Source organism: Carcharodon carcharias, chromosome 19, assembly GCF_017639515.1.
Source record: "Carcharodon carcharias isolate sCarCar2 chromosome 19, sCarCar2.pri, whole genome shotgun sequence".
NCBI lineage: Eukaryota > Metazoa > Chordata > Chondrichthyes > Lamniformes > Lamnidae > Carcharodon > Carcharodon carcharias.
Window position 1 is genome coordinate 21,338,314 of NC_054485.1, and position 22,393 is coordinate 21,360,706.

General features: G+C 43.6%; 1 protein-coding gene across 3 annotated transcripts in view; it reads right to left on the minus strand.

The window, feature by feature from the left end:
* LOC121291878 (prolyl endopeptidase-like) overlaps window positions 1-20,736 on the minus strand; it is a 30,657-nt gene extending 9,921 nt beyond the window's left edge. For 2 of the 3 annotated variants that reach the window (XM_041213524.1, XM_041213523.1), the window contains exons 1-12: window positions 20,586-20,736; window positions 18,699-18,773; window positions 18,171-18,304; window positions 16,975-17,105; window positions 12,866-13,075; window positions 11,698-11,819; window positions 10,540-10,645; window positions 7,961-8,152; window positions 7,669-7,866; window positions 5,037-5,140; window positions 4,276-4,412; window positions 2,030-2,124 (exon numbers count right to left, since the gene is read on the minus strand). In XM_041213524.1, the coding sequence (XP_041069458.1) occupies window positions 2,030-2,124; window positions 4,276-4,412; window positions 5,037-5,140; window positions 7,669-7,866; window positions 7,961-8,152; window positions 10,540-10,645; window positions 11,698-11,819; window positions 12,866-13,075; window positions 16,975-17,105; window positions 18,171-18,304; window positions 18,699-18,773; window positions 20,586-20,627 (1,546 nt within the window). In that variant the 5' untranslated portion in view covers window positions 20,628-20,736. Of the gene's footprint in view, window positions 1-2,029; window positions 2,125-4,275; window positions 4,413-5,036; window positions 5,141-7,668; window positions 7,867-7,960; window positions 8,153-10,539; window positions 10,646-11,697; window positions 11,820-12,865; window positions 13,076-16,974; window positions 17,106-18,170; window positions 18,305-18,698; window positions 18,774-20,375; window positions 20,475-20,585 lie in introns of those variants that run through there. The other variant, XM_041213525.1, reaches the window with a different exon arrangement.
* Between the last annotated feature and the right edge of the window lie 1,657 nt (window positions 20,737-22,393).

Below are 22,393 nucleotides of genomic sequence, written 5' to 3' on the forward strand. Positions count from 1 at the left end.
CCTAAGATAACCAGAGTGGGATGTGTGAAGATAGCTTCACATTGCAATCTCAACATTCATTCCTTTAAGACTGAGGAACATTAAAAAAGCCAAAAATTCCGGTGGTTTACAATTTTAAAGATCGAAATTGTGAGACAGAATTTGCTTATTATAAACAAACAGACAGATTTGCAAATATGTTGACACAAGTAATATAGCCTTATGAAGGGTTTTTTTGGTTAACACTGGTATTTGCTAAGTACTGGGAGTGATATATTAGCATGGAGAGAGGATATGCTAACTAACAGAAAACAGCGGATTAGGATAAATGGGTCATTTTCAGGTTGGCAAACTGTAACTAGCGGAGTGCTGCAGGGATCAGTGCTGGGGTCTCAAATGGTTACTCTATGCTACTAACTTGGCTGTATTGTAGCCAAATTTGCTGATGATGCAAAGGTAGGTAGGAAAGTAAGTAAGATAGGTTAAGTGAGTGGACAAAAAACTGGTGGATGGAATATAAATGAGAAAATGTGAGGTTGTCTACTTTGGCAGGAAGAATAGGAAAGCAGAATATTAGTTAAATGGAGAGTGACTGCAGGGTGCTGCTGTACAAGAGGGATCTGGGTGCCCTTATGCATAAATCACAAAAAGTTAACAAGCAATTAGGAAGGCAAAACATGCAACTAGGAAGGCAAATAGACTGTTGACCTTAGTCTTGCTACACTGTAAAGGTCATTGGTGAAACTACACCTGGAGTACTGTGTACAGCTTTGGTCTCCTTACTTAAGGAGGGATATAGTTGCATTTGAGTTAGTTCAGAGAAGGTTCACTAGGCTGATTCCTGGGATGAAGGGGTTGTCTAATGAGGAAATGTTGAGCAGGTTGGCCTGTACTCATTGGAGTTTAGAAGAATGAGACGTGACCTTATTGAAATATATAAGATTCTGAGGGGGTTTTCAGAGTAGATGCTGATGCTGAGATATTTCTTTTCATGGGACAATCTAGAACTAGGTGGCACAGTTTAAAAATAAGGGGTCTCCCATTTAAGACAGAGATGAGAGGAATTTCTTCCCTCAGAGGTTTGTTAGCCTTTCGAATTCTCTCCCCCAGCGAGCTGTGGAGACTGGGTCATTGGATATATTCCAGGTTGAGTGAGACAGATTCCTGATTGACAAGGGAGTTAAGGATAATGGATGACAGACAGGAAAGTGGAGTTAAGGCCATGATCAGATCAGCCATGATCTTATCAAATGGTGGAGCAGGCTTGATGGGCTGAATGGCCTACTTTTGCTCCTATTCCTTATGACCTTATAATCCAGTTAAGCACAAGAACATGACAAATACTAACAGCAAATCAAAGTCAAAGAGCAAAGTTTGGCGAAATTTTGCCAAACTTTATGACACAGCCAGGAAAACATAACAAAGTGTTTATGTCATGTCGTGGAGCAGCTCTTGTTCAATTGGCATCCATGTTGACAAGAAACCAAATGTAGTCAACATGCGAGTGATCTTATGGAGCCATATCAGGAATGGTCACCCAGTTTTTACACTGATAATTCTTAAAAGGGATGGACATTCTCCTGATATTTCCCAGTTTTAGGTCTTTCTTAGGCTGTGGGCATTGCTGGTAGGATGTTGCCTTTAGGTGGTGGTGAGCCTTCTTCTTGAGCCATTGTTTGCAGGAGTTTGATACAAAGAAGTGCATGCTAGGCCATTTCAGAAAGCAAAGAGTCAACCACATTGCTGCAAGACAGAAGTCACATATGGGCCCAGACTAGGTAAAAATGGTAGGTTTCCTTCCTCAAAGGACAGTAGTGAACCAGTTGGATTTTTACATCAATCTGACAGCTTCATGTTTCCTTTACTGATACCAACTGAATTCAAATTCTCAAACCGTTGTGGTTGGATTTGAGCTCAAGTTCTCTGAAATATCAGTCCAGGCCTCTAGCTTATTATTGCAACAACAGAACCATGACACATCCATACCTAGTTGCAATGTACAGAATTAAGTGAATCTGAGGTGAAGGACAGATTCTCGATAACTTCTTACCTTGGTGCCAAGTTTCTCCATACTCTCCTCCTCCTCGTATATTGGCCACAGCAAGGATCCCACCCAGGTGCCTGACAAAAATCAGATACGCAACACTGGGAACAAAGCAGAGGCAGTAAGAAGGTGGGAGAGGGGTGATTAAATACACCATAATAATTCTGCAATCTATAACAGTGGTCTATTCTGAACTGCGTCAGATGATTGGACACTAGCCTAGACTTTCGAAACTAAGGGAAACACTCGGGATTTGAAGTGTTGTGTATTCCAATAACCACAACTGATGCCTGAAGTAATTTTCTTTTTGAATCACTTCAAGTAGTGACGTCAAAGGTTACAGGGAGAAGGCGGGAGAATGGGGTTGAGAAACTTATCAGCCATGATTGAATGGCGGAGCAGACTCGATGAGCCGAATGGCCTAATTTCTGCTCCTATGTCTTATGGCCTTAATCGGTGATTTAAAAAATAGACTTTTTTGGTTTCAAAATCACGAGGGTTCTGGAAAGGATAGGTAAGGAGAAACTGTTCCTGCTCGTAAACGGATCGAGAACCAGAGGGCACAGTTTTAAAGTGTTTTTCAAATGAAACAAATGTGAGGTGAGAAAAAACTTTTTCTCACAGCGAGTAGTTAGGGTTTGGAATACTTGGAAGTGTGGTGGAGGGAAGTTCAATTGAGGCATTCAAGAGGGCATTTGATGATTATTTAAATAGAAACAATGTGCAGGGTTACGGGGAAAAGGCAGGGGATTGGCACTAAGTTAAAATGCTCAGAGAGCCGGTGCAGACAGGATGGGCTGAATGGCCTCCTTCTACACTGTAATAATTCTGTGATTCTGTGAAGTCCTTTTTTTTAAATCATTGATTAAGGCATCACCACTTGAAGTGATTCTAATAGAAAATTATTTCACACATCAGTTGTGGTTATTAGCATATAAAACACTTCAAATTTGCATTCCTATATCCTCTTTTTATGCTTCAGGAAGCCCCAAGGAATTTCATAGCCGAATGCATTATTGCTGAAATCTAATCGCAGATGTAAACTAGGAAACACGACAGCTAATTTGTGCACAGCAAGCTCCCACAAACAGCAATGAGATACATGACCAGATAATCAGTTTCAGTAATGTTGGTTGATGGATAAATATTGGCCAGGAGAGCTGGAATAGCTCCCATCTTCTTCTTTGAATAATACACAGATGGGGCTCCACAATTGGTCTCAGTGCCCCTGAGTCAGGAAGGGGTGGAATCGATCAGGGTTCTTGTTCGGATTTGCTAGTCATGACCCACTCACCCACTCCCAGACCCCGGTCCATGAGGAAGAATGAGCTAGGACGGTGCATTGGATCAGCTGACTACAAACGATTATATGATCACAAATGCCTTAGAATGTTTTGCTTTATAAAAAGTATTATATATCAATGCAAATTATGGTTGCGTGTGAGTACTTTTGAATTTTCTACTCATTTGAACAAAATGAAAAGACTTCCATACCCATGGATGAGGTTCCCTGCCTGATTTTCCTTGCCTGTGAACGATCGGCCCAACACAGCCAGGCACAGGATCATTGAAACAGCAGATGGCCACTCAACTCCTTGAGTCTGTCTGTCATTCAATTAAATTGTCGCTGATCTTTATTTGCACTCCATTTAACTGCCTTTGAACCAAATCCTTTGAAACACTTACCCACCAAATTCTATCAATTTCAGTCTTGAAAGCTCCAATTGATCCTTAGCATCCATAGCCTTTCAGGGGAGATATTCCCAGATTTCTACGAACTTTAGTGTAAAAATATTCCTGAATTTAATCCAGAATGGCCTAGTTCTAATTTTAAGGTTATGTCTTCTTATTCTGAATTCTTGTACAAGAGAAAATAGTTTCCCTCTATCTATCCTCTTGAATCCCTTAATTATTTTAAACATCTCGATTATCTCATCCCTCAAAGTTCTAAACTCAAGGGAGTAGAAACCAAGACAATGAAACTTGTCGTCATAATTCAATCCTTTAAAACCCGGTATGAATCCGCACTGTAGCCAAGGACAGAAAGTCTGTTTCTTAATTTTTTTCATGTAAAGACCAATTACCACACATTTAGAATCCCAGGCACCTGACAACAATATAAGTTTATTGTGGATCCAAATTATTTCTCAGTCTATTATAGGGAAGGTACACTGAAGTACCTGCCGCACAGATGCGTTCATGTCACTAAACTAAACTTAGCTGCAAACAGCTCAACACTGCCAGTAACATACTTGTAATGTGGAGTTTGTGAGATGTTGAATCCTCCGTAGCCATATAGGAATACTGGGTGGGATCTCTCTCGTTTGATTCCTTTCTTGTGGACAATAAACATTGGGATCTTAGTCCCATCTTTACTCGGATAAAAAACCTTCGAGGCAAAAATATAACATCAGTGATGAAGCAAGCACATATAACAAACCAATCAGAAACACTTAAAAAGGTCAATGATTGTGTGTAACTTTGACACATCCCATCTTGCCTTTCTTCTCCTGAAGGTTCTAACTCCTTGGCAGTTCAATAGGAGGCAGAGTCTCTCTCACACCTTGACCATCCTTCAGGTGCAAACCCACCTGAATGAATAGGAAGTTGGGGAAAGCTGCCTCTCTGATATCACCAGCTTTACATTCTCGACAAAATCCTCCCCACTCCACCCCAAATCGTTGCTGACAGGGGGAACCATGGCTGAGCTTGATTCTAGCTTCAGCCAGCTCATCCCTCCTCATGGGGAAGAAGCCAATGGACAGGGAACAGAAACAGGAACTTGTTGATCCTATCAACATTTGCAATTAAAATCGCTGAAAATTCTCAACAGGTGAGTGGCCATCTGAAAAACAGAGGACTGCATTTTAAGCTGGGACCCTGCATCAGTGCTGCACCTTAACAACTACTCAATACTGACATACCTGATTTACAAGTACAGCATTTTGCTGCCTTATCTCAGGCACCTGCACCCTGTATCCTTTTTATCCATCTCCTTGGGCTAATGTCTCACCTGAACCGTCTGATATTCAGAAAAGTCGAATCCTTTGATCTCCACCTCCCTGAAAACCTTGGGTTCCAGAATCTCTTTGGTCAGGTCACAGTGGTAGATGATTCCTGGCAGAGAACACAAAATCAAGTGTGAACAACATTCATGCTCCTCATTCCACGACATGCTCAGTCATCAATTTCGCTTTTGCTTTTAATATTATTAGTTCTGGAGATGTGGCCATTCATGACACTCCTGTTCCTCCTAAACCCACAAAAATGAACACAGATGGAGCTGTGGAATCATCTTGGCTAGTAGCTCAGTGAGCAGCAATCTCCCCTCTGAGTCAGAAGGTTATGGGTTTAAGTCCCACTCCAGAAACTTGAGTACAAATTCTCAGCTTACACTTCCAGTGCAGTAAAGAGGGGGCACTGCATTGTTGGAGGTACCATCCTTTGGATGATATCAAAACCGAGGTCCCAGTTGCCCTCTCAAGTGGATCTAAAAGATCCCATGGCACTTCTTGAAGAAGAGCAGGTGATTATTCCTGATGTCCTGGCCAATATTCATCTTTCCAACATCAATAAAACAAGTTACCTGGTCATTTATCCCATTGCTGCTCCTGGGATGTTGCTGTGTGTAAATTAACTGTTACATGAAAAGCTATTTTGGACTTGGTATTGTGCAATGAAAAAGGGTTAATTAATAAGCTTGTAGTAAAGAGGCATATAGGGAAGAGTAACCATAATATGGTAGAATTTTATATTGAGTTTGAAAGCAGTTTAGTTAAGTCCTACATAAGGGTCTTAATCTCAACAAAGCAAACTGCATATGCAATGATAAAATAAAGAATGGCTAGAATAGAGGATCGTAGATATTCCGGAAGGTTTATAGGGAATCTATAAAGACACATTTTTCCTGTGGTTGATGCGTCAATAGCCAGGAGGCACATATTTAAGCTGATTGGCAAAAGACCCAGAGGCAACATGGGGAACAACTTATTTATGCAATGAACGGTCAGGATTTGGAATGGTGGCTACAGATTCCAATGGGTATCCTTCAAAGGGAAATTGGATAAATACTTGAAGGAAAAAAAAAATGCAAGGAAATGGGGAAATGAGTGAGACTAACTGGATAGCGCTTAGGAAGAGCCGGTGCAGACTCGATGGGCTCAATGGCCTTCTTCAGTTCAGTACTATTCTATGCATTTCCTACATTACATCAGTGACTACACTTCAAAAGAATTTTGAGTTGTATAGCATGTTAGGACATCCTGAGGTCATGAAAATTATTATAGAAATGTGAGCCTTTTTTTTAAACTCTGTTAAAATAGCAATCTGGATGCTATGTACATGAGAAGACCCTGTACTTTAAATGGACCAGTTGCCGGCTCGTGGGAGGAATGTCATGGACACAGTGATCATGACAGAGGATGGAATGGTTAAGATTTCCCAGGGGTTTTTTGGGACACTATTGTCCAATTTCTGCCTGGGCAGGAGGCTTCAAGATCCAGCCTTCCACCTCTAAAATTGGGAAATACATTGGAGAGGGGTGATTTTAAATGGGGGATATTAAAATGGAGTGGGAGCCTGACTGGCTCCCGACCTGCTAACTGCACCTTTAAGTTGTACACAGCAGGCCATCCAGCCAAAGTCAGTGGGGTCCTTCTATAAATATTCAGATCAAGTCCCAAGGGCATCATCAGGATTTTTTACTGTTGTCCTGGACAATGTGGGGAAGGGGAAGGCAGTTGGAAGCAGGTGTGACTAAAGTTAGCGCAGGGTGTACAACAGGATTAGTGGGCAAGCCAGAGGCTCCCCTTCAAAGTTTAATTCTTCACAATACTGCCAGCTTATCAAGCACATTCCTTCCATGTGAAGTCTGCTCACTCCACCAAGGACGCTAGTATGACGGCACATCAAGCAACATCCCTGAGTATTTGCCCATCCTCATACCTTATGTCCTACACCCTTGACTAATTGAGCTTCTTCACCTCACACTTGCACAGTCCCATCAGCTCACAAGATTGGGATTTGAACCTATATTCCCAATGTAACAACCTGGGCCTCTGGATTACTAGTCCAGAGACATTACCACCACTATTCCACCATCTCCCCAGTCACCTCATTTACTTCTCCTGGTGGCAAGTTCCGCATTCTCACCAGTGTCTGAGCAATCAAGTTTCTCCTGAACTCCCTGTTGGATTTATTAGTGACTATTTTATATTTATAGCTCCTAGATTCAGTCCCTCCCACAAGTGGAAACATCTTCTCTATGTCTATCTTGTCAAACCCTTTCATAATATTAAGCACGCCTTTCAGATCACCGCTCAGTCTTCTCTTTTATAGAGAAAGGAGTCTCAGCCTGTTCAATTATCCCTGATAGTTGTAACATCTCGGTTCTGGTATTATCCTGGTTTTCTTTTTGTACTTTTACCAATGCTTCTATATCCTTTTTACGATATGGAGACCAGAACTGTGTACAGTGTGGCAAGTGTGATCTAACTAAGATCTTATTCAAGGTTAGCTTCAATTCTATCCCTCTAGATATGAATCCCAGTGTTTGTTTTTTTTAAATTTAATGGCCTTAATAAACTGCGATACTGCTTTCAGTATTTTGTGTACCTGTATACAATCAGCCTCTGCGTGAATTGTACCTGGTGTGAGGTAGGAGGTGAACTGGTAGAAGATTTCTGTGTTCTTCTTCTGTCCGCTATATCCACCAATGCTACCAACATCCAGTGGAAGGTCCTTGAGAAAGGTTCCAGTCATGAGGTCATACAGCTGGAGGATGTCCTTCACATCCTTTAAGTAATTCACAACCAGGTATTTGTAATTGACACAGGTTGCCCAATCTGAAAGGCAGGGACATGAGATTTGATAAGACATCCTTGTTACAAACTTTCAACCAATATATATTACTGCAAAAATATGATGGTCATGTCTTACCCAAGACATCCTTTGGGTGCTGGGGAACAAGCTCCTTCCATTGTGAAGGAGCCGGCTGCTCCAGGTTGATGTTGAGGACTCGGTAGCGAGGGGCATCGAGGTTAGTTCTGAATGAGAACACAGGTCCTTCATTCGTGATGTAGTTGTACTCTGCGTCAAAGTTGTCAATCAGTTTAACCCAGGGCAAGAGGCCTGTAAAAATTATGCCAGGAGTTATTGGGGGCTAGAAAATGACCAAATTTTAAACAACAACAGCAAAAGCAGCTTTCATGAAGTAAAATGTCCCAAGGCAATTCATAGGAGTATTATCAAACAGAATTTGATACCAAACCAAAGGAGAATATTAGGACAGGTGACAAAAACCTTGGTAAAAAGATGTAGGTTTTAAGGAGGAGATAGGAGTTGTGAGACAGGGAGGTTTAGGGAGGAAATTCCAGAACTCAGGGCCTAGACAGCTGAAGGTATGGCCACCAATGGTGAAGCAACTAAACTCAGGGATGCGCAAAATGCCAGTTACCTTGGAGGGTGGCAGAGCTGGAGGAGGTTACAGAGATAATGAAAACTGAGGCCAGGAGGGTGTTGACTCACTATTGCCCGTTTTATTGCTCTTGCAAGAGCTGGGAATGAAATCCCTATCTGTCACCAGAAGATTGCTTAAAGAAAGGTTTTACAAATCTCTACACCAACTTGGGTTCACCCCAGATAAGCTATAAATCCACAGTGTACAACACAATTTGTACGATAACTTCTGGGGGAAGGGGAAACAATCCAGTACTTGTGTTAAGGCCATACTGAATTTTTGTACCATGTATCATTCTTTTCCGAAAAATTCAATTTACATTTTTCCTCAGCTGCTGGTCCATGTCTGATTGACAAATTCTGGGGATAGTGTCATTAATGTAAAAGAGGCAGATGCCATTTATGGTACATTGTGAGCTGGTGTCAGAGATATCAGAATGGTAAGGTTGTATTAGCTACAGAGTTGAATTGTTTTGTAAACGTAGTGATTTCTTTGTAGCCACTTTCCTAGCATCAGTCGATTGCTCTGATTAATTCTTACAGAATCAGCATTGGGCCTCCAATTTCACCATTACTACTGTCACTCTACCTGCTACATGCAGGTATAATGAAAGAAACACAAAACCTACATTTATCAAGCACAATTCACAATGTCCCAAATCACTTTACAACTAATTAAGTACTATTGAGTTGTAGTCACTTGTATAATGTAGGCAATGTTATCAAATGGCACAGCAGGCTCGAGGGACCGAATGGCTTACTCCTGCTCCTAATGCATATGTTCATATGTCATTTGGATAGATGAGATTAGTTGGACTAGATGGCCTCTGTCATCCATAATTAACTTGCGAACAGAGGATGGAATTGTGACTGGAGTTCTGTTTATTTTACTGCTAATGGAAGTTTATTGAGCAGCCTTTTTGGGGTGAAATTCCCACGTCAGGAGTGTGTAATGGGCCCATAGTGAATCAGTAACCTGTTTTACACTGCACATGATTCTCTTAAGTCTTTTCCATTGACTTTAATCTTGAACTTTTGCCTACTTACTTATTATCTCACTCTATCTTGGTGCTTTTAAGAGTTTTTTGTTGTATTAAAATATTGTGATGAAGTTGTGTTGCATCGAAGATATTGAAAATACATTGTAGTGAGAAGCAGCAGAGTCTTCAGATTTGCTGATCAAAAAACCAGATACAATTGTGAACCATTCAATCTTTATGCTCTAGCCTCTTAAAAGTTCTGAAGCACAAAACACCTGAGGACTCCAACTCTTCTCAATTTGTTGTTCAGGAATCATTTGTATGAAATAGTTATATTGAATAATATCATGCACCCAGGCACTACTTCTTCTGCAGAATGGAAAAGATCTTGTTCAGTTTATCTGGGTTGCAAGTATTAATCTTCCCCCCAAATATAAAATTTACTGTCACCATGTCCATATGGTGCAATGCCCAAAACATGTTAGAGGGCTGAGAAGAGTCACCAAAATCCATATTGTCGTCTGTACAGTGTGTAAATAACCAATGGGATATTTTCCAACCAAATTAATAATATTGCACTCTGTTGTTAAAGTAAAATTTGTAGTCTCTAGTTTAATAGTTGCAGTGGAATCACCTATAGAGCGCACACAAACTAACACTACATTATATCGTCACTGCTCTTAATATTAATGACTCATGGCTCGGACGATATTTGTAACCAGATGACAACAATAGGCGTTATCATTTTACTAGGGCCTTTCTGTGATTGTTTGGTGAATTGATTGGTGAATCCAGAAAGGGAAAAAATATCATGCATGATCGAAGGGGCGGGTTAAAGTGGCAGTGGTGAGGCAGGTGAGGGGAATAAGGGGCCCAGAAACAGAAGAAGCACCAGGGCCCATGATTTCTCCCTGATCCTGGTTTTTCCTCATCCTTGACTTTGAGCATATCCCCATACAAATGTTACTGAGAGTCTGGATGTCAGTGTGATGCAGCCAGGGTTTCAATGCATCAGCTGATTTTTCCCCTAGGATGGCATTGTAACTAGTTCTTGCAGCTTAGCCAGTGATAGGTACTTACCAGTTATGCCATTTGGCAGCTGGTGCAGATCACAGTACCAGACCCGGTTCTTGGGCTGACAACCTTCTCGAATATATAACCCTACATAGCGACCATCATCAGAAACCTAAATGAAAACAAACAGAATTAAAAGCTGCTCGAGGAGTCAGCCCATATCAACAGGAAATAAGCAGAATTTGTTGGGCAGATTGAATGTTCCTGGTTTTCTGGCCATAATAGTGAGGGAAAATGGATGGCGTCCAGTAATACCGTGAAAAAACACACCCTTTACAATTGTTTAGGGATTTCCTGGGGGTCCCCCCAGAGTGGGGAGGAATGCCCACAGCAGACAATCCATAATCAATGAATTATTTTTGAAGTGCAGTTAGTGCTATTATGTAAGTAAATGTCCCGGCCAAATTGCACCCAGCAAGATCCCTCAAAAATTAGATAAATGAATTGCACCAAATGTACAGCACAGAAACAGATCATTCAGCCAAACTGGTGTATGCCAGGGTTTATACTGCACACACATCTCCTCCCATCCCTTTTCATCTCAGCATATTCTTTTTCCCTTAAGTATGCATCTTGTTTCCCCTTATATCCATCAAAGCGATTTATCTCACCCATTTAATGTAGCAGCGAGTTCCATATTCTCACCACCCTCTAGGTAAAGACATCACTCCTGAATTCCCCATTGGGTTATTTGTGACTATCTTATCTTAATGGCCCCTAGCAGTGAACAATATAAAGTAAAAACAACTTGCCTTCATATAACGCCAGAACACAGCATTTAGCTATAACAAAGCAATTTATCATCAATGAATTACTTCTAAAACTATGGCTAAGTTGAAAGATCCCATGCACAGTAATTGATGCAAATAACCAGATAATCCATTGGTTAAGGGAAAGCTGACTGATCACCAGAAAAAGCTTGTCTTTTTCTTCTAAATTGTGCAATGGGATCTATTTCATCCACCTCAGAGAACAGACAGCACCTCAGTTCAATGTCTCAACCTCTCACGGTGCAGCACTCCCTCAGTCCAGCATTGGGACAATCAGCCTGGATTATGGACTAGAGGCTCTACAGTGAGGCTCAAACCAATGGCTTTCTATCTCAGATTGAGAGATTGCTACCCACTGAGCCAAGCTGACACATTGACAAAATTAATAAATTACCTTGGCTCCACTGTTCCATTTGGGATTATCTAGGAACTCTGCACACAGGATATCCTCTGACTGGTCAGTGCCAAGCACATGGTAGTAGAGTTTCTGGTGGAGGTTGGATGTGGTTTCAGTGCCTGGAAAAGATGAATCTTTGTTAAGTCGCACATTGAACGCACATTAAAACACCGCACATGGGAAAGACTGAGGCACATTAAGTAAATATTCAGATGGGTCTCTTTGGAAAAGAGAAAGTGTGATGGCAGAAAAGAATCAGAATAAAAACAAAAACAATTGGGCTGGAAGATTTACAAAGATCGAAATGAAAGGGCAGATGGGGAGCAGAAATGGTGCTGGAATCATGTATGAAAAAGATAATAATGGACAAGAAGGATTCAAAAACAGAAAGAGCTTGCATTTGTACAGAACCTTTCATGACTTCAGGATGTCCAAAAGTGCCTCACAGCCAATGAAGCATTTTGGAAGTGTAGTCACGGTTGTAATGTCAGATCATTGGCAGAAAATTTGAGCACAGCAAGCTCCTACAAACAGCTATATGATAATGATCAGATAATTTGTTTTTTGTGATGTTGACTGAGGATTAAATAGTGGCAGGGACACCGGGGAACTTCCCTGCTTTTCTTCGAATAGTCCTGTGAGATCTTTTACACCCACCTAAAAGGGCAGATGGGGCCTTGGTTTAACATATCTTCTGGAAAATGGAGAAGAGCCATTTTCATATGGATAATATTTCTACGTGAAAGACGCTGCATAGAATTCGTTGATGTTATTGTTCAGTCAGTGTTGATGGGGGTATACTGTGGCAAACATCACAAAGCCTAATTCTGTCTTCACACCAACAACTTGCGTTTATTCAATATCCTTAACATATTAAAATCGTCCCCAAATACTTCACAGGAGTGATTATCAAACAAAATTTAACACTGAACTATGTAAGGTTATATCAAGGTTCATGGCCAAATGCTTGGTTAAACCACTCTGTCTCTCGACACCTTTAAGTTGATGTCAAATTTATTGTTTGATAATCGCTGTTGTGAAATGCGTTGGGAAATTTTACAATGTTAAAGGTGCCATATAAATGCAGTTTATCATTGTTTGTTATATCACAGTTTCATAGTTTAACCATCGCATGTTTATCTCCGGGTTTAACCCCACTACATACCATCCGTGTTGCCCTCTTGCTCTGGGTAGCAGTTATAGAAGACACCTTTTCCATCGTGAGTCCAGGACAGGCAGCTGAACTTCACCTTTTCCAGAGTGTCTGGCAGATCTTCAGGACCCTCAACCTTCATGAATTTGATTGTGATCCAATCGGAGCCACTCTTACTGAGTCCATATGCCAAGTACTCATCATCGTCGGAAAATGCCAGCACTAGTTGAACAGAGCAGAGGTCAGAAGTCAGGCCTGTTGTTGACTGGTCTTAAGACTACCAGGAAATTGGGGATGTTATCTATCTCCCGTGGCAGCAGGATTTTACTTCATCATAGGAAAAGGAGTAGGCCATTCAGCCCCTCCAGTCTGTTCCGTCATTACATTAGATCATGGCTGATCTACGTTTTAACACCATTTACCTGCCTTGGATCTGTGACCTTTAACACCCTTGCCTAACAAAACCTATAAATCTCTGCTTTACTACATCATTGAATTGAATTGTGGAGTCTTACAGTGCTAAAGGAGCCCATTCAGCCCATTATTCCTGTTCCAGCTCTTTGAAAGAGCTGTTCAATTTAATCTCAGCCTTTTCCCTATAATCCTGCCAATTAATTTTCTTTAAATACATGTCCAATTGCCTTTTGAAATTTCTTTGGAATATGATTCCATCACCTTTTCAGACAGTGTGTTCCAAATCATAATAACGCTATGTGTGAAGACATTTCTGCTTTTTTCCACTTTACTTCTTTTGCCAATTATTTTAAATCTATCACCCTTTGTTACTGACCCTCATGCCAGAGGAGCTTGTTTCTTTCTAATCGTCCCATCTAAATCCCTCAAATTTGTACACCTCTATTAGGTCTCCCCATAACCTTCGCTGCTCTATTATACGACTGTTTTTTAAATTAAAATGAGTATTGCTGAAAAGAGACATTCGTATCTATTGGACCTGATGCTCAATATGACCAGACAGCTTCGCTCAAAAGTTAGCTAAGAAAAAATGCTTGCTGGACTTATATAAGAACAATGAGCTGCCATGTGATATATATGACAGGGTTCACCATCACAGCTCACTGCGTCCGTGTATGTACGGGCTGCCCACACAAAAGTGATGTCCCTTTATGCCCTATCTTATCTATGACCAGTTCTGCGCAGCATGAATTGGCCAAATGGTTGGACAAATTATTACAACCAGTTTTGAACAAGTTTTCCAGATACATGGCGAAGGCTTCCTTCACATTTGCGAAGACCATACAGGACTTGCATATCGATAGCAATGCTGTGTCCATGTGCCCATCTGACATTGCTCGCCTATTCACCAATGTTCCACTTAAGGAAGCCGTAGATATTTGCACTGCAGCACTATATCATGGTGACCTAGACCACCCACCACCCCCCCACCCACCGTTGAGTGAATCAGCATTCAATGAGCTTATGAAATCAGCTGCTTGCACAGTTGAGTTCAGTTTTAATGACACCACGAATGCCCAAATAGATGGTATTGCTATGGGATCTCATCTAGGCCCAGCTCTTGCAAACATCTTTGTTGAGCTCCATCAGAAACATGTTTTCAATGGGATGAAACCCAGCCTCCCAACTCTTGCATATTTCTGACATGTGGATGAAACGTTTGCTATATTTAAATCCACAGCTGCATGTAATAATTTCCTTGCATGTCTTAATGGGTTCCATCCTACGCTCAACTTCACCTTTGAATTGGAGCAGTCAAATGAGCTTCCTTTCCTTGATGCACTAGTTGAGAAGTCTGCTAGGGGATTCCCTACCATGTGGGAGAATCTTCTCCCTGTCGGGCGGGCTGGGGCGGGCAACGAATTTTAATAAAAGTTTTATTTAATTTATAAACCCTTTATGAAACCTCAGCCCACCCGTGGATGAGGTTTCATGAGAAATGCGAAGGCTGCCTGGGCTCTTTGCCTGCTTGCCAACATTAAGGTTGACAGGCAGCCTAGACAATCAGTTTAATTAGTTGATAAATGGCCCTAATAGGCCTTTGACAGTACGGCGGGCACACAGCCAACTCTGGTGCGTGCCCGCTGAACTGAAGATTGGAATGATGCGCGGTGATATCGGGATACACGCCCGATGTCACCACGCGTCATTTTACGCATCGGCGTGCGAGGCACGCCCCCACATGCCGACCAGAAGATTCTGCCCATGGTCTACCACAAGCCTTCACTGGTCAATACACACGTTGGGACTCTTAGACTTCTTACTCTTACAGTTATAAGATTGGCCTTATTGGCAACCTCGTAAATAGGGCCAGAGCCATTGGTTCACCGTGCAAGCTTGATGCTGAAACAGGTGCATCAAGGACTTCCTGTGGGATAATGGCTACCCTGATCAGATCATTGCTCGCTATATATCACAAAGGCTCATGAATGGGCCTAAGACCGCCACTTTCGGCCCTGAAAAGTGTCTGGTCTACTTCAGATTACCTTGGAAGGGTAATGTGTCTCAAAAATTTGTGGAACAGGTGAAGCTAGCTGTTTCACGCTGATACTATGCAGTAGCAACATGAGTGGTATTTGCCACTAACAGGATACTGCCATCAAGCCAAATAAACATTCTACCTATCACACAATTGAGTAATGTGCTATATGAATTTCAGTGTCATTATAATGCCAGGTATGTGGGCTGTACGTCCCAAAAACTGGCAGATCGTATCAAACAGTATGTCCCTTCCACTGTTCACAACAGTACAGGCCGTACCCAACCAGCCCGTGCTTGCAAACTCAAAACATAGTGTCCAACATTAGATGTGATTCCATGATTGGACAACATTTGCTAAACAATCCTCAGCGCGCTAAGAATTATGCTGACAACCAAATTAAGATGGTCAGTCGGACTTGCAGTGTGGCACATTCAAGTGTACTGGAAGCTACATATATTAGCACACAGGATCCTGTTCTTTGCAGCCAGAAAGAACAAGTACACACATTGCACCTGTTTCAGCTAAACAAAATAAGTGACAGCTATTCGCTGATTCATTCCCCAGGGCAATGTCTTGACCAATCAGAGTCAAGCTGCCTGGTTTAAATTTCGAACAATGCTTGGCAATTAATTGTCAGTCACCAACAACTGGGGCATTCTCCATGGCAATGCCTCTGCCAATCAGAATCCACTTGCGAACCAATCAGCATTCTCTTCTCATACAGTATAAACATGTTGTTTCCCCTGACATTGGTATTTTCATGCAAATTGTCTGATGGGTGCAAGACTAAAAACTTCAACAAAAAATGTCTCTTTTTCCAGCAATGCTCGAGTTCTGTACTACCAAACAACTAAATTAAAATATACTGGATACACATAATTTAAAAACCACAGGTTATTAACTTCCAGCTACAAGTATATAAACTGGTGTTGGCCAATTGCGTAAGACATGCAGTGGTGAATCTGCAGTCCAATTTCCACACAGCTTGCTTTTCTTTCCCAATGACTTCAAGGGGAGTTTTATACAAAAGCCCAAAATGAATTTGGACCCCACAGGGTAGTAGATTTTGCAAGACTGTATGCTGCAGACAAGGTGTCACATGCAGCCAATATGAATCGCAAATTCCTTGGCACTTTATCCCTTCAAATCTCTATCCATCATCAACTACATACATACAGAAAACAGAAAGAGGAGGAGGCCATTCAGCACTGAGCTGCACCTCAACTCCATGTACCTTCCTTTGCTCCATGTCCCTTGATATTTATACCTAACAAATATCTATTGATCAGTTTTGAAAGCTCTAATGGACCCCCAGCATCCACAGCCTTGGGGGGAGCAAGTTCTAAATTTCCATTACCCTTTGTGTGAAAAACCGCTTCCTGATTTCAACCCTGTCTCTAACTTTAAGAAGGTGCCCTCTTGTTCTGGACCCCTCTAAGGCCAATATATCCTTCCTGAGGTGCAGGGCCCAGAACCGAAATCAGCAGTCCCAATGGTAACTGATTGTTGCCAATGCAGACCCTTCTCACCTACCCCCACACCCTCACCAACCCCTGCCAACCACCATATTGACCAATGCCTAGAGAAACTAAAATTTGATCTAAAAACCGATCCCCTTTCCCTGAAGGTGAGTAAAATTCTGTGGTAGGAATATGATTTCACCTACTCTTCAAGGCCACAGTCCCATCCTCGGATAACTTGTTGGGATCCAGGAACACACGGGCTTCTCCATCCAACGAATCCTGGACATACAACACATACTGGTTCTGTAGCCCAGAGTTGTGGAAGTAAAAATACCTGAAAAACAGGAACTCGACACTCAACAAGGCATGACTACATCTTCAGAACAGCCTTACCTGATAAATTTCCTTCTTTGCTTCTGTTACCTCCCTCCTCTGCATCTAGGTTCATTCATTACATATCAACCTAGAGAACAGGTATTGATAAGCTATTTGGCATTTTAGGGCACCTCAGCTGTCCTTGATTCGGTCCTCACCTCATCTTAGGTGTCAGCCATGGGTCAATGGGCTGCACTCTTCCCTCTGCGCCTGTAAGATGTGAAGTCAAGTTCACACCCCATAGGGAACTTGGACATGCTCACACAGGGATGGATGGTCAGATTACGCTGGATAACTCTTTTTCAGTCAGCATGGACAGGGTGGGCCAACTGGCCTCTTTCTGTGCTGTAAATGTTTCTATGTAATTAAGCACACAATCTAGGCTGACACTCTGGTGCAATTTTGAGGGAGGGATACAACAAGTGACCCTATATGTTTCTTCAGAGATCACAGAAACTGGTACCATTAACCTGTTTACCATTTATGCTGCCAAATGTCTTTTTTAAAATTGTTTCTCAGGATGTGGACATTGCTGGCAAGGTCAGCATTTATTGCCCATCCCTGGTTGTCTGGAAAGGATGGTGCTGAACATTCTCCTTGAACTATTGCAGTCATTTGTACAGCTTGGTACAGCTGAATCTTACTAGACCAATTCAGAGGGCAGTTAAGAGAAAACCACACACATACTGGATAGGGATGGAAGGTTTCCTCCCTGAAGGACATTAAAGAACTAGTTATATTTTTAACATCAATCCGACAGTTTCATGGGTCACTTTTACAATTTGAGATTTTCAAACTGAATTAAAATGTGCAAACTATCCACACTGGGATTCAAACTCACATTTTCTGGATTACAAGCCCAGTAACATAACCAGCGCACTACGACAGCTCATAGTGAGGGAGCTCGAGCATTATTAACAAAATAAAGCAAAAATGTTGCCAGTTAAATCACCTCAAGGATTGATAACCTCCCTACCACCCCACACAACCCCCCTCCCCCACCCCACCCCAGTACAACACTCACCGTTTCCCTTTCCTGCAAGGGCAGCTATACTTGGGGTAGTCAAACAGTTCGGTCATACGCTCCTTGAGTCTGTTCCTGACTCTACACTTTTCCAGGAATGGCATTGTTAGCTTGTTCTGGTCTTCAACAAATGCCTGAACAGCAGAAATGAGTGGATTACAAAAACAAAATTGATCCCCACCTCCAACTGGTGTGAGGTTGGACTGAGGCACATTGCCTGGCCAGTGTAGAGGCTTTTAACCAACTTCTGTACCAGGCCTAAGACAGTGTAATGTAATTAGGCATCACCTACACATACCCTATGCACCATATATATTCTACAGCTCATAAGTATTCTACACATCACATATACAATTCATATCAGACATATACTCTATACACCATTTATGCTCACAGAGCATAAAAATTCAAAATATCATGTAATCTGTACATTCTACAGTTGTACAAATATCACATACAAATGGGATTGAAAAAGACAGCCAAGAGAGTATGGGTAGAATAATCTTAAATTACTGGGTGATCTCTCACCTTGGTCTGTTCACTGTCGGGATCCTCAAGCCAGGCGTAAGGATCAGGTACTTTAATCCCAAGGTAATCATCCACCTGGAACAGTCAGAAATAGGGGTCCTGGTCATTTGCATAAAACATTTGACACATTAACTGGGATAAGAAGTCAACAGAGAAGAATGATGAAATGAGGGTTCATCAATGGGATGGATGTGGAGAAATTGTTTCTGCTTGTGGGTGAGTCCAGAACAAGGGGTTTTAACATAAAATAATCAAATAAAGAATTTAGGGTGCATTTTTGCTCAGAGAATGTGGGACTTGCCATCACATGGAATGGCTGAAGCAAATAGTGTTGATGCATTTCAGGGAAAGTTTGATGCATACAAGAGGGAGAAGGAACAAATCTAGTAACAGGAAGAAGCCATTCAGTCTCCTGCACCAGTTCCATCATTCAATCAGATCATGGCTTAACTTTACCTTAACTCCATCCAGCTGCCTTGGTTCTGTAATCCTTGCCTAACAAAAATCTATCAGTCTATTTTTAAATTTTCAATTGACCCCTACCTCCCCCCCCCTCCCTCCCCCTCCCTAACAGTTATCTCAGGGGGAGAGAGTTCCAGACTTTCAATACCCTTTGTATGAAGAAGTGCTTCCTCGCATTGCCCCTGCCTGGCTTAGCATCCCTAGTTCTGCCCCCTTGTTCTGGACTCCCCGTGCCAAAGGAACTATTCTCTCTCTATCTAGCACTATCAATTTTTTCAATCATCTTAAAGGTTACGGGGAGTGGAAGAGGGGGAGGAGGGGAGCTACGTGAAGAGGTCATTGAGTGGAACGGGGTTTGTGGGGCAAATAAAACATCAGCATGGATCAGTTGGGCCGAATGGCCTGTTCTTTTTGCTGTAGATTTTGTGTAATTCCATGCAAGTTTGCATCTTAATTAAAGTTAGGTTAATGCAAATTTCTTCACTCAGTCACCAAGTTCCCCCCACCCCCCCATCCTCTACCACCTGACAGGTCAGGTGAGAAAGACATTGGTTCGAGCCCCAATGACCCACAGTCCCCGCCTCAGGCGGGTCCACTTTATGAAATAAAAACAGAAAATGCTGGAAAAACTCAGCAGGTCTGGCAGTATCTGGGGAGAGAGAAGCAGAGTTAATGTTTCGAGTCTGTTTGACCCTCTTTCGAAGAGTCATACGGACTCGAAACATTAACTCCGTTTCTCTCTCCACAGATGCTGCCAGACCTGCTGAGTTTTTCCAGCATTTTCTGTTTTTGTTTCGGATTTCCAGCATCTGCAGTATTTTACTTGTATCCACTTTGTGTAATCACTGGTCAAAAACTGCCTCTCTCCCCACCCCCCCCCCCCCCGTTTTTGAACGGTTCCTCCCTGCCTTACTCTCCATCTTCACTTTGAAGTTTATTTTAGCTAAAACTTAAGTTTGGCCCAAACTTGCACATAGCGTTTCGCCATCGGTGTTAGTTCCAATTGAACACTAGACTTGGACAAGTCCCTGTCTAGGCGGATTGAATTCAAGTGTTAAAAGGCTCAGAAAATATATTCCAATATATCAATGTCCTTAGAGTCAAGGATCAAACGCACACAGGCCAGGAAACAGCTCAGATAACAACTCTGAGGTGGGGTTTGGATTCTTCACACTAGGTTCTGGAATGAGATTTGCACTCCAAACACTGACTGACCTGCTGAATGTTTCCAGTTTTTACTTTTTTTTTCCTTTTAGATTTGCAGTTTTTTTTTTAAACAATCTCTCCCGCTCTGAGACTGTTCAGTGAACAGAAAGTGAAACTTCCTCATCTTTAGTTTCATTATTGAACATTTTTTTTAAAAAAAATTACCCAATTCTCCCCTGAACAACCCCCTCCCACCCTCCCGAATGCCCCCTCAATCACCCTGTTCAGGTCCCTCTCCGGCTTGGGGTATTCAAGATCCATCGCTCCGGCTTCTGATGAAAAATCGGCTCCGTTCCACGTCCTGTCCCGCTCCTGCCGCCTCTTCCGGGAGCGAAACACGCCCGCGGCTGCCCGTCCCTTGTCCAGGAATCCAGAGAGACTCTGAACACAGACCCCACAGCCAAGACCCAGATCCAAACAGCAAAGTCAGAGACCCCTCACAGAGACAGGGCTCAGACAGAAAGCCCAGACCCTGGCCTCTGTAATGCCCTCTGTCCCCATATCCCCTGCACGGTCCTCTGTCCCCATATCCCCTGCACGGTCCTCTGTCCCCATATCCCCTGCACGGTCCTCTGTCCCCATATCCCCTGCACGGTCCTCTGTCCCCATACCCCCTGCACGGTCCTCTGTCCCCATACCCCCGGCACAGTCCTCTCTCCCCATACCCCCTGCACAGTCCTCTGTCCCCATGCCCTCTGTACTGCCCTCTGTCCCCATACCCCCGGCACAGTCCTCTCTCCCCATACCCCCGCACGGTCCTCTGTCCCCATACCCCCTGCACGGTCCTCTGTCCCCATATCCCCTGCACGGTCCTCTGTCCCCATATCCCCTGCACGGTCCTCTGTCCCCATATCCCCTGCACGGTCCTCTGTCCCCATATCCACTGCACGGTCCTCTCTCCCCATACCCCCTGCACGGTCCTCTCTCCCCATACCCCCTGCACGGTCCTCTCTCCCCATACCCCCTGCACAGTCCTCTCTCCCCATGCCCTCTGTACTGCCCTCTGTCCCCATACCCCCTGCACAGTCCTCTCTCCCCATACCCCCTGCACAGTCCTCTGTCCCCATGCCCTCTGTACTGCCCTCTGTCCCCATACCCCCGGCACAGTCCTCTCTCCCCATACCCCCTGCACAGTCCTCTGTCCCCATGCCCTCTGTACTGCCCTCTGTCCCCATACCCCCGGCACAGTCCTCTCTCCCCATACCCCCTGCACAGTCCTCTGTCCCCATGCCCTCTGTATTGCCCTCTGTCCCCATGCCCTCTGTACTGCCCTCTGTCCCCATACCCCCTGCACAGTCCTCTCTCCCCATACCCCCTGCACAGTCCTCTCTCCCCATACCCCCTGCACGGTCCTCTGTCCCCATACCCCCTGCACGGTCCTCTGTCCCCATACCCCCTGCACGGTCCTCTGTCCCCATACCTCCTGCACGGTCCTCTGTCCCCATACCCTCTGTACTGCCCTCTGTCCCCATACCCCCTGCACAGTCCTCTCTCCCCATACCCCCTGCACGGTCCTCTGTCCCCATACCCCCTGCACGGTCCTCTGTCCCCATACCTCCTGCACGGTCCTCTGTCCCCATGCCCTCTGTACTGCCCTCTGTCCCCATACCCCCTGCACAGTCCTCTCTCCCCATACCCCCTGCACGGTCCTCGGTCCCCATACCCCCTGCACGGTCCTCTGTCCCCATACCTCCTGCACGGTCCTCTGTCCCCATGCCCTCTGTACTGCCCTCTGTCCCCATGCCCTCTGTACTGCCCTCTGTCCCCATGCCCTCTGTACTGCCCTCTGTCCCCATGCCCTCTGTACTGCCCTCTGTCCCCATACCCCCTGCACGGTCCTCTCTCCCCATACCCCCTGCACGGTCCTCTGTCCCCATACCCCCTGCACGGTCCTCTGTCCCCATACCTCCTGCACGGTCCTCTGTCCCCATACCTCCTGCACGGTCCTCTGTCCCCATACCCCCTGCACGGTCCTCTGTCCCCATGCCCTCTGTACTGCCCTCTGTCCCCATACCCCCTGCACAGTC